This window comes from Triticum aestivum, chromosome 2A (genome assembly GCF_018294505.1).
Source record: "Triticum aestivum cultivar Chinese Spring chromosome 2A, IWGSC CS RefSeq v2.1, whole genome shotgun sequence".
NCBI lineage: Eukaryota > Viridiplantae > Streptophyta > Magnoliopsida > Poales > Poaceae > Triticum > Triticum aestivum.
Window position 1 is genome coordinate 690,543,963 of NC_057797.1, and position 19,627 is coordinate 690,563,589.

Consider the following 19,627-nt stretch of genomic DNA (forward strand, 5'->3'; position numbering starts at 1 on the left):
CGGTAAGTGTGAGAGTTTGAGCCATAACCAAGTAGGAAACCTTCATGAGATTTAGGAGCAAATTTGGAATGATGATGCTATTCAAGAATGTAACACTTTGAGCTGAGTACTCGAAAGTATCCAACTTGGGGTTTGTTACCGGTGAGAAGCTCGTATGCCGTCTTGCCGAGTAGCTTGTGAAGATACAAGCGATTTGTTGCATGACAAGCTGTCTCAACCGCTTCCTCCCAAAAGTGTTTTGGAGTCTTGTACTCATCAAGCATCATTCTTGCCATCTCAATAAGAGTCCGGTTCTTCCTCTCAACAACTCCATTTTGTTGAGGTGTGTACGTAGCTGAGAACTCGTGTGAAATACCTTCTTCGTCAAGAAAGGTATCCACATTTGCGTTCTTGAACTCCGTTCCGTTGTCGCTGCGAACCTTCTTGATCTTCACTTCAAATTGATTTTGGGCCTTCCTAGAGAAGTTCTTGAAGATCTTTTGGACCTGCGATTTATCATCAAGAAAGAGCACCCACGTAAATCTTGAAAAATCATCAACTATAACTAGACCAAATGAGTTACCACCGAGACTCTTGTAGGCATTGGGACCAAAGAGATCCATATGAAGTAGCTCGAGCGGTCTTCTCGTGGTCATAATGTTCTTCACGGGGTGACTTCCTCCAACTTGTTTTCCTGCTTGACAAGCACTACAAAGTCTATCCTTGTCAAATATAACATCTTTTACTCCAAGGATATGATCACCTTTAATAAGCTTATCAAGATTTTGCATGCCCACATGACCTAATCTTCTATGCCACAACCAGCCTTTTGAAGATTTTGCAATTAAGCAAGTTCTAGGTTGAGCCTTTTTAGTGAAGTCAACAATGTAAACATCACCTCTACAAATACACGTAAAGACCATTTTATGATTATCTCTACGAAACACTTGGCAATCTACTTCACTAAATAGGACATTGAAACCGAAATCAGCAAGTCTAGATACTGAAAGTAAATTATACCCAAGCGATTCAATGAGCATGACATTTTGTATGGAGCTATCATGTGAGATGCCACCTTACCAAGGCCAACCACCTTACCCTTTGAGTTATCACCAAAAGTGACGTACTTCCGAGGGCAGTCGTTTTCAGCAAGCTCACGAAACATGTATTTGTCTCCGGTCATATGATCAGTACATCCACTATCAAGGACCCATTCCTTTCCTCCAGCCATGTAGCCGCGAAGATTAGCCATAAGACCAAAGTGTCTCATCGCATCATCAAGATCATAGTCACTATCATCATCCTCATCATAGTATCCATGTTCAACATCGTCAAGTGATGGATCAATTCCTAGACAGAGTGATTCATTAGATAAATTATCATCACAATAGTCATCTTTATGAAATCTAATGGCTTCGGAGATGATATTACTAATGATTCCAACATCTCCTTTGGCACGCATGAGATCACGAAGCTCAAACAGGCAATCATCAAACTTAGGATCACTAGTATTCATCCTATTCAAGGCAATAGACTTATGGGGAATCTCATCTAAATTTTGCAAGGAATAATTTGGAAATCTTTTCTCAAGAAATCTCCATATGGTGTAAGCACAATCTAGAGCATGTAAGCTAGCAATCAAATTTTTGCGAAATCCTCTAACAATAAGATTGATAGTTCTAAGATTGCGAATCATGTCAAGATCCTCATCGGGAGTGGGATGCAAAGGGTCAACAAGGCTAGCACAAGGAGTTTTAATGTACTTGGTCAAATGATATTCATTGAAAATCTCAAGCATCTCATTTTTTCACTCATGAAAGTACTCTCCATCAAGTATAGGCACTTTATGTCTAAGACTCCCCAACGTTGACTCATCCATCTTCCTCCAAAGGTGTTTAAACCAAAGCAATGGATACCAATGCTCTGATACCAATTGAAAGGATCGAGAAGAGGTGTCTAGAGGGGGGGGGGGTGAATAGACTCTTAGCAAGAAAAGTGGCAGTTTTTACTTTCTTCAAGTTGAAGTGGAGTTTTAGCACATGTTTCACAATTCACAATACATATCAAGCAAGCATGATAAGAGTATATGAGCAGCGAAAAGTAAAGCATGCAATTTGCAAGAATGTAAAGGGATGGGAATGGAGTGTGCAAACGCAATTGGAGACACGGAGATTTTTGGCGTGGTTCTGATAGGTGGTGCTATCGTACATCCACGTTGATGGAGACTTCAACCCACGAAGGGTAACAGTTGCGTGAGTCCACGGAGGGCTCCACCCACGAAGGGTCCACGAAGAAGCAACCTTGTCTATCCCACCATGGTCATCGCCCACGAAGGACTTGCCACACTAGGGTAGATCTTCACGAAGTAGGCGATCTCCTTACCCGTACAAACTCCTAGGTTCAACTCCACAATCTTGATGGAGGCTCCCAAGTGACACCTAACCAATCTAGGAGACACCACTCTCCAAAAGGTAATAGACGGTGTGTTCATGATGAACTCCTTGCTCTTGTGCTTCAAATGATAGTCTCCCCAACACTCAACTCCCTCTCATAGGATTGGATTTGGTGGAAAGATGATTTGAGTGGAAAGCAACTTGGGGAAGGCTAGAGATCAAGATTTATGTGGTTGGAATGGAATATCTTGACCTCAACACAAGTGTAGGTGGTTCTCTCTCAGAAAATGTATGTTGGAAGTGTAGACATGTTCTAATGGCTCTCTCCACGAATGAAGAGTGGGTGGAGGGGTATATATAGCCTCCACACAAAATCTAACCGTTACACACAATTTACCAAACTCGGTGGGACCGAATCAGAAAACTCGGTTAGACTGATTTAGTTCATAATGTGACCGTTAGGCATTTCGGTGGGACCGATATGATCAACTCGGTAGGACTGATGTGCTAGGGTTAGGGTAAAGCCTCATCTCAGTTTGACCGATTACAAAAACTCGGTGGGACCGATTTGGGTAATAAGTGAAATAGAGAGTTGGCCAAGCAAACTCGGCGAGACCGATTGCATATTTCGGTTGGACCGAAATTATTGCAATAGGCAACAGAGAGTTTGCAAGCCCATCTCGGTGAGACCGAGATCCCATCGGTGAGACCGAATTGACTAGGGTTTGGCAGTGGCTATGTCAATAGAACTCGGTGGCGCCGGATAGAAAGTTTCGGTAGGGCCGAGTTTGACTTTTGGTTTGGAACATATGTGGATGTGAGAAAGTGGTTGAGGGCTTTGGAGCATATCACTAAGCACTTTGAGCAAGCAAGCCATTAAGCAACACCTCATCCCCTTTTAATAGTATTGGCTTTTCCTATGGACTCAATGTGATCTTGGATCACTAAAAATAAAAATGTAGAGTCTTGACACTAGTAGAAAAGGGGCTTTTGTCCCGGTTGGTAAGGCCCTTTAGTCCCGATTTTCGTACCGGGACTAAAGGGTCGTTACTAATGCCTCTCCCCTTTAGACCGAGATCCTCTAACCACCCCTCATTATTTCAAATCATCTAACTTCCCGAACGGTCACCCATCCTCCCACTCCCCCAGCCTGAGCACGCTTAACTTCCGGGTTCTATTCTCCCTCGTTTCCAAGTCTGCACTTGTTGTTTTCCTGACAATAATAAGATGTCAATCCTATTAACCTTCAGGAATTTTGCTTGAGCATGAAGTGACACATTTCACTGTTTGTGTTTGAAACTATTGTTTTAAAAAACAATAATTATTTAGTAACACTAATATTTCTTGAATAATTAGTTTGGCCATTGTTTGACCACAATTTGACCACAGTTTGACCATATTTGACCAAAATTCGAAATAACTGAAATAATTATTTAGTAACACTAATATTCTAGAATAATTAGTTTGACCATTGTTTGACCATTATTTGACCAGATTTTACCACATTTTTTCCAAAAAAAATGAAAATATTTTTTTTCTGTTACTAGTGGCGCACCTACCAAATGGTGCGCCACTAGTAAGTTTGAAATTTTTTCGATTTTTTCCACTCTAGATCTTAAAAGCCCCGTAACTTTTTTCTGTTAGGTTTTTGAGGATTTTGAAAATGTTTAACCTGTTAAATTTGGATGTAACTTTTCAAGTAGATGATTTTTCATATAAAAAACTTTTTAATCTGAGTTCGTATGCAAAAGTTATGCCCATTTTACAAATTCCAGAGAGATTTTGTAAATAAAGTCGAAATTCATATTTGTAAATTTTCCCAACAACTACACCACATATCACATGGGAAACTTATTTTATTTTATTTTTTGACATTTCCATCATTTTCTTTTGTTTTTTCTAAAACTGAAAAGGCGGTCCACGGGGGGGGGGGGGGAGAGAGTTTGAAAATGGAACCTTTAGTACCGGTTTGTGCCATGAACCGGTACTAATGCCTCAAAGGCCATTAGTACCGGTTGGTGCCACCAACCGGGACTAATGGGCATCGCACCCTTTAGTCCCGGTTGGTGGCACAAACCGGGACTAAAGGGCCCAGGTGAACCGGGACTAATGCCTTAGCCGCACGAACCGGGATAAATGCACCCATTGGTCCCGGTTCTGGACTGAACCGGGACTAATGGAGTTACCCGGCCTGGACCAAAGCCCCCTTTTCTACTAGTGTGAGCTTTGAGCTTGAGCCAATCCTTCGTCCTTAACATTTTGAAGGGGTTCCACATCCTATTGTCCATGCCACTCCATCTGTTGAATTTGTCTGAAATATACTAGATGAAAACATTAGTCCAACAAGAGATATGTTGACATTAATTACCAAAACCACCCAGGGAGCACTTGTGCTTTCACTCGGGAAAAAGACTCTCTAGGGCAGCTGGTCAACACGGCCGGCGGACGAACCCTAGGTACGGGCGGCGCGGTCCCCGGCGGCGGTCATGGAGGCCGACCGCCCCAGGGGCGGCGCGCGGGTGCGGAAGCGGCGGCGGCTAGGGTTTAGAACCCGGAAACTGATACCATGTTAGAAGAGAGAGAGGGATTTGGTGGAATAGTTCGTTGTATTGTTTGAGCCTCGTGGGCACATATATAGGAATACTTTCTACTTGAAGCACGTTACTCAACAGGAGAGAATGGTAACTAACCTACTGTGTGAGCGTGATTCTTCCACGGGAACGGTCCAAAGTTGATTAGGATTATATTACTTTTTGCTCAAAAGAGAAGCTACTAGGTGCACCCTTGGTGCTTGGATTTGGTGTTCACGCGAGGAAAAAGGTAGGAATCGAGAATTCTTTATGTTGCCGGAGGAGCAAGGCAACGCAAGGGAAGGAAGGACTGCCGGCCCACAAATGCTCGGTCGGTGATCACCAATACGCACCCTGGTCTGCTAGCTCTAGGCTGATTCTGACCTTCCCTGCAAGCCACTGCGGCTCGACAGCCCAATCAGCAGCGGCATAAATAATTAAATATGCTGCCTGCCATAGCTTCCTAATTCTCTTCTCTTATCTACTTGTAGTACGTGTTCTTTGCCCTCCACCGCGGCCAGAGAAGGAGGAGCATCGATCCATGGCGCGCTTCTTCGGCCGCCTGTGGGACAGAGCTCAAGGTAACCAATCTTGTAAATTTCTTTCTATTTTCTTGATCCATTCGTGTGGTGTAACGGGTTGGTTGGTCGCAGGCAAGCTGGATGTTGTAAGGATATGTGAGAAAGTGTTCGACGAACTGGCTGTCCTCAACGCCGAGAAGAACGCCAAGCTCCTGGACGTCAAAAATCTCCACGTCGCCACCCTCATGGTTTACAAGTGAGAAGGATACCGCGCTCGTGTTTTAGCATCCATCTCTTTCGCCTCATGCATCCTCTGCTCTCGTTTCCTGATTAACTAACTTTGATCTGATCCATCTCGTTGGGCGTCTCATCCAGCTCCATCAACAAGCAGCTGGTGGGGCCTCACAAGGACCCTCCATGCATGCAGGTCGTCAAGGGAAAAGCGGAGGTCTCTGCTCTCTTCCTACTTCTGAAATTTCTATGTCCATGGCCTTCTGCTCAGCTATGGGAGTGATTTGGTTTTATATATCGACTGCAGGGGTTCCGCGACAAGGGGATAACGCAGCAGGAGTTCCGGGAGCTGATCATGGAGTGGGTGAGGATGGACCTCCGCCTCGTCCTCGCCAACAAGGCCGCGGTGGCCGTCCTGGCGGCGCCGCTGCTCGCCGTCACGGCCAAGAACGCCGGCAGGCAGGTGCCGAGGATGAGGGACGCGGTGGACAAGGTGCCCACGCCGCTGCTCTTCGTCGTCTTCTCCGCCGGGCTCATGCTCCTGCAGGACATCCGGGCAGGCAAGCAGTGAACACCTCAACCGGTCGCCGCGTTGCCTTTTCTGATATATAGATGAGCAATGCGCGATGCGGCGATGTGTTTAAGATGAATGTGCACCTTTATTGGAAAATGTGTATGCATTTCAGGCACCTCGGTGTGAAAATTTGTAGCCAAACAAAGTGGTAAAGGGCTGTACGTATTGGCATTCGATCTTAATATGGTTATTATTTCTCGGCGGCTACACAACTGAATTTGTAGAAGTTCAGTGTCCCTGCGTTTGAAGGGCGGGTGCATAGTACTCCTACTCCTTAATACTTCCTCTGTTTCTTTTCACTCCCCATATAAGATTTGTTTGAACTCAAACTTTGTAAAGTTTGACCAAATTTATATGAGAATATATCAACATCTACAATATTAAAGTAATACAATATATGAACATTAATTTCACAATGCATCTAATGATATTGATTTCATATTGTGAATGTTAATATTTTTTCCATAAAATTGATTAAACTTTACGAAGTTAGACAAATGTTACTCCCTTCATCCGGAATTACTTGTCTTGGAAATGGATAAAAATGATGTATCTAGAACTAAAATACGTCTAGATACATCCATTTCTCCGACAAGTATTTCTGGATGGAGGGAGTATATGCAGAGTAAAAAGAAACTAATCTTCATATTGTGAAATGTTAAATACCCTACATCTTGGTGCAGGAATTTATAGTAATAAGTAAAATATATGAGCGTAAAGCTCGTTCACATTCTTGTCATATATGAATGAAAATAGGCTTAGCCGTAAATGGAGGCTGATTGCATGTTATATTGCATCGTGACCTTCTCGCTTTGGAAAAATGATTTGTTTCTAAAAATGTGAATTTTCAATAAAAATCCCTCGATAAAATATATGAAAGAAGTACAAATACTTGATGATGTGGATGCTTAGACGACATTTGAGGTGAGATCGACTATTTATGAGATAAGTATAATTCGTGGGATCAACTATTTATGAGTACATCATAGTATTACATAACAAAGTATGAAGGTTCATAATTGTGATAGCAGCTTAGACAGTGCTTTGCTAACAATTGTAGCATACTTACACTTAGACTATGCCGCAACATAACTCTCATTTGTGCGGTTCCGCATAATCACAAACCACAACCAGAGCCATTCAAGCCATTATACATTGATTACGAGGATCAACAATTAATAAAAAAAGGGTAATGCATTTTGTTTAACCATTTAACAAATTATACAAGGATTCAAAAGAAGATGCGTGCAATGGGCATTACCAACTTCATTCCTTAAGAGCATTCTATTATGTTGTCATGTTATCTTTTTCATAACAATAGGATGAGTTGAAGTGATATACAAATAATGCTGCATAAAATTTGATTGCTTCTCCTATTCTATTAAAAAGGTAAAATAAATTTGCCCCATTGCCAACTTCATTTCTTAATGGCACAACTGATCAGTCGTCTAGGAGCACATTGACTTTTAAAAAGGTAAAATAAGGTTTCCCCACGTGGCTTGTGTTCTAAGGCACAATGGACTTTTTATTCGCTTTACTTCTATGAAGTGTTCTTCACTTGTTTCTATTTATGTTTGCCAGCGAGAAAGTTTCCTCGCGGCTGATCATGTACGTGGTTACTTTTGATCACACACAAGTATCAATATGGCCCGCTTATGTTACCTTGTTTCCGAGTCCTCGTTTTTCATGTGCTCACTTCACCAGCGCTGCAACTTTCGCACACCACCACCTTAGTCTCTCTCGGCTCCTCCATGCCTCCACCTCCACTCACACGACGATGAGGGTGGCAGCCTCGGATCTTAGGTGCCGCGTGAGGTGGAGGCCACCATGGATCTCATGGGCACGAGTTAGATAGTAGCCGTAGTGGATCTCATGGTCACTAGTGACACCACCTCCACTCCCTCTCATGTCTCCACGCCTAGAACGTGTATCTCTTCCAAAAATGGAAAGTGAGATGGAGGGTTGGCCCAACATGGCTTTTTTGGAGTGTCTGATACTAATAGCTAGTCTATCCCCTTCTGTAAGAATCTTTTACATGTTGTGTCAAAGTTAAGTTTGGTTAAAGTACCACTTGTAGTGTGCATAGAGGGGAGGGAGATTTCTTTGCGCCAGAACATATAAGTGTCATCCCTTTTATGTTCAAAATTTAAAATATGAGTCGACAAATGCCAACAATAAGTAGGTACAAGAATAAGGTATTGATATAAACGTAGGTATCTCCAAATTCTTATAAGAACCTCTTTTCTTGCGGGTAATACCCACAAGACAACAACAGCGATGAGCTAACCGGTATACAGGGTTCTTTAGTTTTTCACAGGAATGCAACACAGAATTTAAAATATGCACATACTCCCTCCATTTAGAATTACTTGTCGCAGAAATGGATATATCTAGACGTATTTTAGTTCTAGATATATCCATTTTCGAGACAAGTAATTCTGAACGGAGGAAGTAGTACTCAGTCGTCTACTACATGTTTTGAATTAAAACTGAAAGAACGGGAAATATATTGGTGAGCCTGGCCCTGGAGGATATGCTGCGTAAAGCTTCTGTGTGCCCGTAGCATAGTCACGAAAAGGTGCGAGGGAGATCTATCGTCCACAATATTAGATTAGCCAAAAGCCAAAACCAGAATCACACACCGCCCGGAGACCTGAGATACTACTTCTGTTCTCTTCTCCCCCCCTTTTCCGAGCCCCCCACCCGTCATCTCTCCAGCCTCCGCCGACGCCCGACGCCATGGGGCAGGCCTGGGCGTCTCTGCAAGAGAAGCTCCAAGGTACTCCCACCCACCCCTACGCCGTCCCTTCGATCCGTCCGCCCCTCTTCCTCTCGGAGCTGAAGCACGAATCGAATTGGCGCAGGGCGGCACTGGAAGGAGAGGCAGGTGCGGAAGATCACCGACAAGGTGTTCGACCGGCTCACCGAGGACACCCAGAAGCCCGAGAAGGACGCCCTCAAGTTCGAGGAGGTCTACATTGCCGTCCTCTGCGTCTACAAGTACGACAGCCGGCCCAATCCCACATGAATTTTTTTTTTTCAGCGTCTATTTGTTCCTGCGATTCTTCTTAGATGTTCCTGATGCTTCCTGCTGTTTTTGGTCGGCAGTGACATCAACAAGTACTTGCCGGGGCCGCACTACGACCCCCCGTCCAAGGAGAGGCTCAAGGAACTCATGAGAGTAATCACAGTCTCCCCTTCCCCTTATCCAGTTTTTGTGATTTATTTGGTCAACTGGATATCGTGTTCTTCACCTGTGTGTTCTACTTAAGCAAAGTAATCTTGATTTCTGCTTTTCCTTCCCTGAACATGTCAAGAATACTCTTTATATAAGCTTAATTAGCGATTCATGTGCAATCTGTTGTCTATGGTGCGCCCTTTATGCTAAAGTTAGTATACATTGTTCACAATTCTGAACTTATCACCCAGATAGCTCTGAATACCATTTTCTTGCCCGCGGAATTTTCCATTGTTTTATGTGCTCTAGTCTACGATGCTGTCATATAGAGTATATTTGTAGGGAATTAGTATTGTTTATAACTGTGAACTAGTCACCTTGATTCCTCCGAGTATCTTTCTTTTCTGTCGACGAAATGTCCTATGTTACAGCTTTGATTTTTATAGACAAACAAGTTACAACTCTGATGGATATCTCAAACACGCAGGAATTTGACATCGACATGAACGGTCTCCTGGACCGCGAGGAGTTCGCGGAGTTCATCCGGAAGCTGACCGCGGAGTCACTCTGCGCGATCAGCCTCAAGCTGATCATCACGCTGGTCGCCGCCCCTGCGCTGGCGCTGGCGACCAAAAGGGCAACCGAGGGCGTCCCCGGCGTCGGCAAGGTAGTGCACAAGGTGCCCAATGCCATATACGCCGCCGCCATCACCATGGCTGCCGTGCTCATCCAGAGATCCGCCGAGGGCGTCGAGTAGAAGCAGCAGCATCGGCATTGCGCCGTGAACTGTAGATGCAACCAGGCAACCAGTGGGGTTGTAAATCTTCTGTGATTTGCCGTGTGAAATGTGATGCCCTCTGGGACTTGTATTTTTTCTGTAATATCGTCCAGTTTGTGCTTCTTGGTGTTGCTAGCCTGGTGCCCTGGTTGGATTCAGGGCATGAACAATGGTTGGATTCAGGAAATAAAGACAGTAATGGCTTCTTGACATGATAAATTCAGGTACTGAATAAAGTCGTGGTCCTGCTACTCTTGGCGATGCTTTGCTGCTTTGAGATTGCTCTTCTTTTGATGCACGATATATTCCTTTTCTTTCAGTCTCTTAACTTTTTTATCTTTTGATGAGAGGTTCTGTTAACTCCCTTTTCTTTCAGTTTTTTAACTTTTTTTTTGACAAACTGTTTCTTAACTCTTTTCTTTTGAGAGGTTCTGTTAACTCTTTCCGGCCATTAAGAGAACACAGTTTCTGCTAAAACAGCTCTTTTGAGAAATATTCTGTTAACACAGTTTTGTAGTGGCGGCTACGCGAGCGCCGCCTGATGGGAAAGGATAGTGGGCCGGCCACTGTGCAGCTCATTAATAATTATTTCTGTTAAAAGATAAAAAATAAAAAATAAAAATTTTGCAGTGGAGAATTTTCTATATGTAAATTAAAAATGGTTCCTAGAAATTTCCATTCATGTTCCTAGAAATAAATGTTCTTATATGCAAAAAAAGGTTCATACCAATTAAAAATGGTTCACCATGAATGGAAAAAAAATTATGCACATATCTTTTGAAAAGTTCGTGTATGTCAGAAAAATGGTTCATGTGTGAATATATTGTTCATGAATTGTTTAAAAATATATTCACATATGCCCCTCCAGATTCTAGAAATACAAAATATGAAGAAGAAAAGAAATAGAAAACCGAAATATTGGAAAATAAATAGAAACGGCAGGATGTGATGTATATTTAGGGAAAGCGCCAAACATATCCTAATACACCCACTCCCCCCCCCCCCCCCCGGCGGTGCTTCTGTAAACAGTCTTATACAAAACTGAGAAATGTGAGTAGTATACAAGAATTATTTCAAAACTTGTAATATGTCAAAATATTATTTCCAAAATTTGAAAATGTTATGCGCGTATTGCTCAGGTAACCTTGCTTGTTGTTTTTCTTTTCTTTTCTGCTAATGCCGAAAACACAGCAATTGAGCCATATGGGAATGAATATATCTTGGTGGAATAACATATGCTTCGCCATTTCTCGGAAGCTAACAATTATTCCTTTCTGTTGCTTTTTTGCCCCTTTTGGAATGACTTACGAAATACAGATGTCTTAACAGGATAGATACTACAGGACGGGGAGGAGATGCCGGTTCCTTGTTGGTGTCACCTTGTTTCCGTTCCTTGCTCAAAATGTTTTTTCCAATGTCATAACAGTGATTAATTGAGTCGTGAATGACTCCCTACTGCACAAAATGCTGCATCCATCATGTGCATTGCCTAAACCTGATAGCAATCAGTTACACTCGAGTTCTAAAACCCTCCCGAAGGTCCCAAGCAGACAGACAGTTCTAGCATAAAAAATTCTCCTCTACGTGCTTTAAGCTAAGGACACATAAGATAAATATAAACTGCCACACCATTTTCGGATCTGAGTGGGTGTTCAAATTAGGCGGCGGCAGCAACCATAGCAGTGCGAGCAGTCGTGAAAGTCGAGATCAATGCTCCAAGCTGCAGTTTGTCATTGCAGGCGAAGGTTAGTCGATACCTGCACAGAAATGATGTCAATAACGTTGCTGACTGTTTGAAGAGGCACTGCCAAAAGAATTATCTGACTTTTGGTCCCAGTACTTCGGGAATATAACAATTCAACAAGTCAAAAGAAAAATATAATCTTAGCTCATTCCTGGGGAATATTTCCGATGATCATTTTAGATCATACTGTATAAGGAATCCAGTACAGTACAAACCCAAACATTCCAGATAAGCAAAAGGTTTCCTAGGCATAATTGCTTCGTTGAAACTACCACATTTTTCACTTTCTGAAAATCAACATGTTGGACGTGTAGAGAACACACATGCCAAGTTAACCAAATACAAATTATGCTTTGGAGTGTGGCACTGTTTCGGCAACATGATTTGTGTCGCTTGTTGCTTTGCTTAGAGTTGACTAAAGTCTAAAGCCTAAAGGAATGACCATGCTCACCAAGCCAGCCTGGCCATACCATTACAGTTACTAAGCTATGGTAAGTACTTCTTGTGTGAACTAAAATGACTACCGGAATAACACAATAAGCATAAACCATATCATCAGAACAAGTCAGGTAATTTAACTTGTGAGAGGTGAGCACACAGTGTTACTATTACAGTTAGGTGTCGTGATGTGAGCAGAATCATCGGCAAAATATATCTAATCGATGACAACTTTGGATAAAATTGAACTTTAAAAGTATAGACACGACATACTCGATATCTGCCAAATCATTAATCAACTTTACTCGTACATTGGATGGCATATTAATTTTGAACACAAACCTGCAAAAAATTAATTGAAATAATTAAAAGGAAGCTTAGTAGGATTTGGAGAATAAGGAAGCTTAGAAGGAACGAAAGGGAGAGGGAGCACTTACATAGTGACCTCCCGTATGATATCAATCAAGGCCAGACCTTTTCTCATCTTTGTATCAGATATATCTGAAAAAGATATGGATACAGATTGCACATTAAGCACACATTTAGATCATGAATTGTGAAAGATGGTAATGGTAATTAGGAGTACATTTGAAGCTGGTTGAAAATGGTTCATTTAGTAACCAACTCGCTATCTGCTCAATATCTTTAGGCATGGGATTTCCCGTGCAAAGGTAAACAGCTTCTTCTGTTATTTGTGAGGATGCCATGTGTGTTGACTGCATACAAAAGGCAATGCATGTCAGTATAAAGCAAAGGTACATCAGGTCATGGAACAAAACAATGGATAAGAATATAGCAGCTTTGAAATATTAAAAAAACTTGAGATTATTCAGACGTAACCTGCAATATATTCAAAGCCTTCCTCATGTCACCGTTACTTAACCGCACAAGGGCTGTCAAGCCACCCTTATCGACATCAAGTCTGCAAGAACAAGCATAAACCTAGTGTTGCCATACTCAAATATATAGAAAAATAAAAATAAAAATTACTGACTTCTAAAGTCCCAACAGAGTACTGAAGTTAAGGATAGAAAACTGAGGAACCTGACAAAAGGTCCAGATTCCAAACATAATCTTACAACAAAAGGGTAAGTTCTTACCCCTCAGATTTTATTACATGTTGAAGACGCTCACTAACATTAGTGCCATCAAGTGGAGCAAATCTAAACCTAGTGCACCTTGATTGTAGTGCTGGAATTATTTTGTTCACATGGTTGCATATCAGTGCAAACCTTGTGCTCCTTGTATACTTCTCAATGACTGCAAGTCGGATCAATGTAAATATTTAATGAAAATAATAATATCATCTGGGTAAAAAAAAGGACGAAAGAATAGAAAAACCTCTTCGCAATGCAAATTGTGCATCCTTGGTCATGGCATCGGCTTCATCCAAAAGGACCAACTTAACAGCAGGCTTTGCTCTACAGTTAACAGCATTGTGAAGAAGTGAAGAACAATACTATAATTGCTTAATACTGCAATAAATCTTCTTTCTTCAACAGTTCATTCAACCATACTAGCAACCCAATGCAGTTAAGGAATCAAGTGTGGGTATCAATAGACGCATGCAAGTAAGCAACTCTAGCACAGGTATTTAATTCATATTGTAATTGCATACTTACAAGATACTTACAACCATACAACCTCATGTTAATACGCATGCAAGTAAGCAACTCTAGCACAGGTATTTAATTCATATTGTAATTGCATACTTACAACCATACGACCCCATGTTAAAACTAAGGGATCCTTTTCTTAGCAAGCTACTGAAGTTCCACATTAGAACAATGATAGGGCCAATGGAAATCATCTATTAAGCCAAGCACAATACAAGGAACACCAGCCACCCACATGCATCCACACAAAAAAAAGGTAAGAATATTCACAATTTTTTGCAACGAAAAATAGCACTTAGTGTATACCCAAAAGAGAGGCTGTGTGCACTAGCAAAGTCCTGTATCTGCTGCCTTACAACACCAATCCCACGTTCATCTGATGCATTGAGCTCAAGAATCATGTTGCCATACTGTGAGCCATATATCTTCCTCGCGACAGCGAGTATTGTTGATGTTTTCCCAGTGCCAGGTGGACCATAGAGCAACAAATGTGGAAGCCTATTCTCATCTGTAAGCCTATCAACTACAATAAATAAAATGATATAAACTTATTAGATTACCTCACAGATTCAAAGTGCGGAAACAGAATCATGCATTAAAGGTTTTTTTTTTGGCCAAGCTAGTACTAGGTAATAATAAAATGTGTGACAGCTTACAGAGAGCTTGATTTTGGGGCGAAAAACCCCAATCTGACAACAGATACATACAAAATCACTCGGGAAAACCACTCTTCACCCCCAAATCACAGGTCACATTAGCAGTGCGCCATTGTGATAGTGTCTAACCTAACCTCTAAAGCATCAAATAAATCTCAAACAGCACACTGCTATATTAGAGAAGTCCAAAATCCTAACCATATGAAACTGTTGGAATTTTGCTAGTAGGCCTTTGGCCCAAAGCCCAACTAAAATTCTGAAATTCTCTTGGCCCATTCATGCACACATGTGAGTGGAGTGAGTGAGGCTAAAGTTTAGTCTCACCTTGGAAGTTGAGAGAGAGTTGCACCTCCTTATAAGGTGAGCTCTTCTACCACTTGTATGAGCATGAGAAGAGGAGACCTACACGCGCGCTCCTCCTCCTCGCTCGCCTCGCCACGCCTCGCCTCGCGAGCTCGCTCGCCTCGCCTCGCCACGCCACGCCTCGTCACGACGCGCCGCAGGTTGCGGGATGAGCCGAGCCGGGGACAGAGATATGCACGTTGTCTATATTTTTGCTGCATGGGAAAATTAATGAGTCATTAATTAATAATTAACGGACGCGTTAATTACTGAACCGTTTCCGATTCTTTTGGATCGTGACGACTCGGACGTGGGTTTACTCCCACGACCTACCCGGCCCGCAATATATAGTCAGGCAGACGTCTACCCTAGCCACCGCTTCGTATGGTTTCCCATCACCGTTCCAGATCATTGCGCCGCCAAGCTAGTCTTCTCCATCCCTCCTTCCGGCGTGCACCGCGAGAAGGGACAGCAGGCCTCCGGAACCCCGCCTCTCGTGATCCTGTACGGGAGAGGGGCGATCAGGTTTTTGGGGAGCGCACTCGCGCGACTGCTGGCAGCGATGACTTCGCGAACGACGACTTCTTCCCCGACCTCGGCAACCTCATCCTCGACGACATGGGCGACAACATCAACGCCGGTGGTGCTGCACCCGCTGCACCGTATGTGATTCTATCCTTCCTGTTCGAGATCGTGATAGAATTCATGTTTCTAGTATGTGCCCTAGATGTGATATGTTCATCTGCTATGCTAGTTCACATGATTAGTTTAATCTCTGCTGCTGTGGTCATGATTTATATTCTGTTTATTCGGATTAAATCTCGTAGTAATTTGCTCATATTTCCAACAATCCAAAAACCTGATTATAGGCAATTTACTCCGAGTGGTTTTGCCGCGCATCTGAAACCGCCTGCCTTTAAGGGGGCGCAATATAAGAGGTGGCGCACGAGAGCAGTCTACTGGTTTCAGACCATGGGCTGCTATGATGCCACCAAGGGCAAGCCTGAGGGCGATCTTAATCCAGCACAACTGGAAGCTTTTGAGAAGATCGATACCCTTTTTAAAGGCGCTCTTCTCAGTGTTCTTGATGACTCCATTGTGGATTCGTATATGTCGTTTGACAACGGCAAGGACATGTGGGCTACGCTCGAGGCCAAGTTTGGTGCCTCGGACGCCGGCAGCGAGTTGTACGTCATGGAGCAATTCTATGACTACAAAATGACTGATGAGCGCCCTATTGTACAGCAGGCTCATGAGATACAGTCGCTCGCAAAAGAACTTGAGTACTTCAAGTGTGTGTTGCCGGATAAATTTGTTGCCGGAGGCATCATTGCCAATCTTCCACCTTCGTGGAACAATTTTGCTACTTTCCTGAAACACAAGAGACAGGAGTTTTCCGTTGCGGATCTCATTGGTACTCTTGATGTTAAAGAGAAGGCAAGAGCAAAGGACACACGTGCTCGAGTTGCTGAGGAAGGTTCTAGTGCCCACATGGTACAAAAGAAGAACTCCCAGCCCAACAAGTACAAAAACAATAAGAATAAAACTCAGGGCAAAGGCAAGTTTGATACAAAGAACAAGCCATCACATTCTACCAACTTCAAGAAGAATTCTCATAAGAAGGGGAAGGGACTTTGCCATGTCTGCGGTGATCCTAATCACTGGGCTCCAAAGTGTCCTAACCGCTTTGAGGAGCACGAACATGAGAAGAGCGGCAAGTCCGCTAATGTTGTCATCGGTGATAATGATATGAAGGAATCAGGGTACGGTATTTTTCCTACCATCCTTTCAGTATTTCAATCCCCTGATTGGTTAATTGACACCGGTGCCAATGTACATGTTTGTGCTGACGCCTCCATGTTTTCTTCTTACCAGGCAACAGGGACTTCACCCGTGCTGATGGGGAACGGGTCACATGCCATCGTTCGAGGTGTTGGTACGATCGATCTGAAGTTTACTTCGGGGAAGACTGTGCGTCTGAAGAACGTTCATCATGTGACGTCCATCAATAAAAATCTCGTTAGCGGTTCCCGTTTATATTGAGATGGTTTTAAGTTGGTTTTCGAATCCAATAAAGTTGTAATTTCTAAGTGTGGACAATTTGTTGGAAAAGGCTATGAGTGCGGAGGCTTGTTCCGCCTATCTTTGTCAGATATTTGCACTAAAGTTATTAATAATGTTTGCCACAATAATGAGTCTGATATTTGGCATTCACGACTCTATCATATTAACTTTGGTTGCATGACGCGGTTAGCCAATATGAATTTAATTCCGAAAATCTCTACTGTCAAAGGCTCCAAGTGCCAAGTATGTGTGCAAGCTAAGCAACCTCGCAAGTCCCATAAGACTGCAGAGGCAAGAGACTTGGCGCCACTAGAGCTTATACATTCTGATCTTTGTGAGATGAACGGCGTGTTGATTGATGACTCCACTAGATATTGTTATGTGTATCTTCTGAAATCAAAAGATGAGGCTTTGACTTTCTTTAAAAACTATAAAGCTGAGGCAGAGAACCAACTTGATCAAAAAATTAAACGGCTTAGGTCCGATCGTGGTGGAGAGTATTTTTCCAATGAATTTGATCTGTTTTGTGTGGAACATGGTATAATCCATGAGATGACGCCTCACTACTCACCCCAGTCAAATGGGGTAGCCGAAAGAAAGAACCAAACTCTAACTGATATGGTTAACACCATGTTAGACACTTCGGGTGTATCCAAGGAATGGTGAGGGGAGGCGCTAATGACTGCGCGTCATGTCCTAAACCGAGTTCCCACAAAGCATAAGACCATGACTCCATTTGAGGAATGGGAAAGGAAAAGGTTGAAACTCTCTTACCTACGTACTTGGGGTTGTTTGGCGAAAGTCAATATACCAATTCCCAAGAAGCGCAAGCTTGGACCAAAAACCGTGGATTGTGTTCTTCTGGGCTATGCTTTTCATAGCATCGGCTATAGATTTTTGATAATAAAATCTGAGGTATCCGACATGCATGTTGGTACGATTATGGAATCAAATGATGCAACTTTCTTTGAGGACATATTTCCTATGAAGGATATGTCGAGTTCATCAAATCAGGAGATACCTACTCCATCTAGTGAGGAATTCACTCTAATTCCTGAACCCACCATTGCGATGGAACACGTTGAGAATCCTGTTGAGGGTAACAATGGAACTCCTGTGAGGAGTAAGAGACAGAGGACTGCAAAGTCTTTTGGTGATGATTTCATTGTGTACCTCGTGGATGACACACCCAGGACTATTTCAGAAGCCTATGCATCTCCCGATGCTGACTACTGGAAGGAAGCTGTACGTAGCGAGATGGATTCCATCTTAGCTAACGGTACCTGGGAGATCACTGACCGTCCATATGGGTGCAAACCTGTAGGATGTAAGTGGGTGTTCAAGAAGAAGCTTAGACCTGATGGTACGATTGAAAAGTACAAGGCACGGCTTGTGGTCAAGGGTTATACCCAGAAAGAAGGTGAAGACTTCTTTGATACTTACTCACCCGTGGCTAGACTGACCACAATTCGGGTGCTGCTATCACTGGCTGCCTCACATGGTCTTCTCGTTCATCAAATGGACGTTAAGACGGCTTTCCTTAATGGAGAGTTGAAGGAGGAAATTTACATGGATCAGCCAGATGGTTTTGTAGTACCTGGTCAGGAAGGAAAGGTGTGCAAGTTATTAAAGTCTTTATATGGCCTTAAACAAGCTCCTAAGGAGTGGCATGAGAAGTTCGAAAGAACATTAACTACTGCCGGCTTTGTAGTAAACGATGGTGACAAGTGCGTGTACTATCGCTATGGTGGGGGCGAAGGAGTTATTCTTTGTCTGTATGTCGACGACATATTGATCTTTGGAACCAAACTTGATTTAATCAAGGAGGTTAAGGATTTCTTATCTCGCTGTTTTGAGATGAAGGATCTAGGAGTAGCTGATGTTATCTTAATGTAGGATCGAAAGTATGTCTAGAGGGGGGGGTGATTAGACTACTTGACCAAATAAAAATGTAACCTTTTCCCAATTTTAGTTCTTGGCAGATTTTAGCTATTTTAGGACAAGTCAAGCAATCATCACACAATTCAAGCAAGCATGCAAAGAGTATATTGGCAGCGGAAAGTAAAGCATGCAACTTGCAAGAATGTAAAGGGAAGGGTTTGGAGGATTCAAACGCAATTGGAGACACGGATGTTTTTCCCGTGGTTCGGATAGGTGGTGCTATCCTACATCCACGTTGATGGAGACTTCAACCCACGAAGGGTAACGGTTGCGCGAGTCCACGGAGGGCTCCACCCACGAAGGGTCCATGAAGTAGCAACCTTGTCTATCCCACCATGGCCATCGCCCACGAAGGACTTGCCTCACTAGCGGTAGATCTTCACGAAGTAGGCGATCTCCTTGCCCTTACAAACTCCTTGGTTCAACTCCACAATCTTGTCGGAGGCTCCCAAGTGACACCTAGCCAATCTAGGAGACACCACTCTCCAAGAAGTAACAAATGGTGTGTTGATGATGAACTCCTTGCTCTTGTGCTTCAAGTGATAGTCTCCCCAACACTCAACTCTCTCTCATAAGATTTGGATCTGGTGGAAAGAAGGTTT

At 42.9% G+C, this 19,627-nt stretch overlaps 3 protein-coding genes across 3 annotated transcripts in view; 2 read left to right on the forward strand and 1 right to left on the reverse strand.

The window, feature by feature from the left end:
* Positions 1-5,284: 5,284 nt before the first annotated feature.
* On the forward strand, positions 5,285-6,465 carry LOC123185969 (uncharacterized). The gene is made up of 4 exons (XM_044597774.1): positions 5,285-5,523; positions 5,596-5,719; positions 5,839-5,911; positions 6,002-6,465. Exons 1-4 carry the CDS (start codon positions 5,484-5,486, stop codon positions 6,263-6,265), a joined length of 501 nt encoding a protein of 166 aa, XP_044453709.1. The 5' UTR covers positions 5,285-5,483; the 3' UTR covers positions 6,266-6,465.
* Positions 6,466-8,911: 2,446 nt separating this feature from the next.
* LOC123185970 (uncharacterized) lies at positions 8,912-10,436 on the forward strand. The gene is made up of 4 exons (XM_044597775.1): positions 8,912-9,047; positions 9,133-9,268; positions 9,377-9,449; positions 9,934-10,436. The coding sequence occupies exons 1-4, from the start codon at positions 9,008-9,010 to the stop codon at positions 10,201-10,203; spliced, it is 519 nt and encodes a 172-aa protein (XP_044453710.1). The 5' UTR covers positions 8,912-9,007; the 3' UTR covers positions 10,204-10,436.
* Positions 10,437-11,881: 1,445 nt separating this feature from the next.
* The window catches only part of LOC123191859 (replication factor C subunit 3-like), a 31,725-nt gene continuing 23,979 nt past the window's right edge, over positions 11,882-19,627 (reverse strand). The window contains exons 3-10 of the mRNA XM_044604432.1: positions 14,329-14,538; positions 13,748-13,827; positions 13,507-13,666; positions 13,247-13,328; positions 12,993-13,122; positions 12,844-12,907; positions 12,680-12,748; positions 11,882-11,981 (exon numbers count right to left, since the gene is read on the reverse strand). Of these exons, the coding sequence (XP_044460367.1) occupies positions 11,882-11,981; positions 12,680-12,748; positions 12,844-12,907; positions 12,993-13,122; positions 13,247-13,328; positions 13,507-13,666; positions 13,748-13,827; positions 14,329-14,538 (895 nt within the window). The remainder of the gene's footprint in view (positions 11,982-12,679; positions 12,749-12,843; positions 12,908-12,992; positions 13,123-13,246; positions 13,329-13,506; positions 13,667-13,747; positions 13,828-14,328; positions 14,539-19,627) is intronic.

Bases quoted from the DNA above. Each gene is read 5' to 3' on its own strand.
- LOC123185970 (XM_044597775.1), top strand. From the start codon at position 9,008: ATGGGGCAGGCCTGGGCGTCTCTGCAAGAGAAGCTCCAAG. The intron at 9,048-9,132 runs GTACTCCCACCC...GAATTGGCGCAG, and splicing joins TCTGCAAGAGAAGCTCCAAG to GGCGGCACTGGAAGGAGAGG. The intron at 9,269-9,376 runs GTACGACAGCCG...TTTGGTCGGCAG, and splicing joins GCCGTCCTCTGCGTCTACAA to TGACATCAACAAGTACTTGC.
- LOC123185969 (XM_044597774.1), top strand. From the start codon at position 5,484: ATGGCGCGCTTCTTCGGCCGCCTGTGGGACAGAGCTCAAG. The intron at 5,720-5,838 runs GTGAGAAGGATA...CGTCTCATCCAG, and splicing joins GCCACCCTCATGGTTTACAA to CTCCATCAACAAGCAGCTGG. The intron at 5,912-6,001 runs GTCTCTGCTCTC...TATCGACTGCAG, and splicing joins TCGTCAAGGGAAAAGCGGAG to GGGTTCCGCGACAAGGGGAT.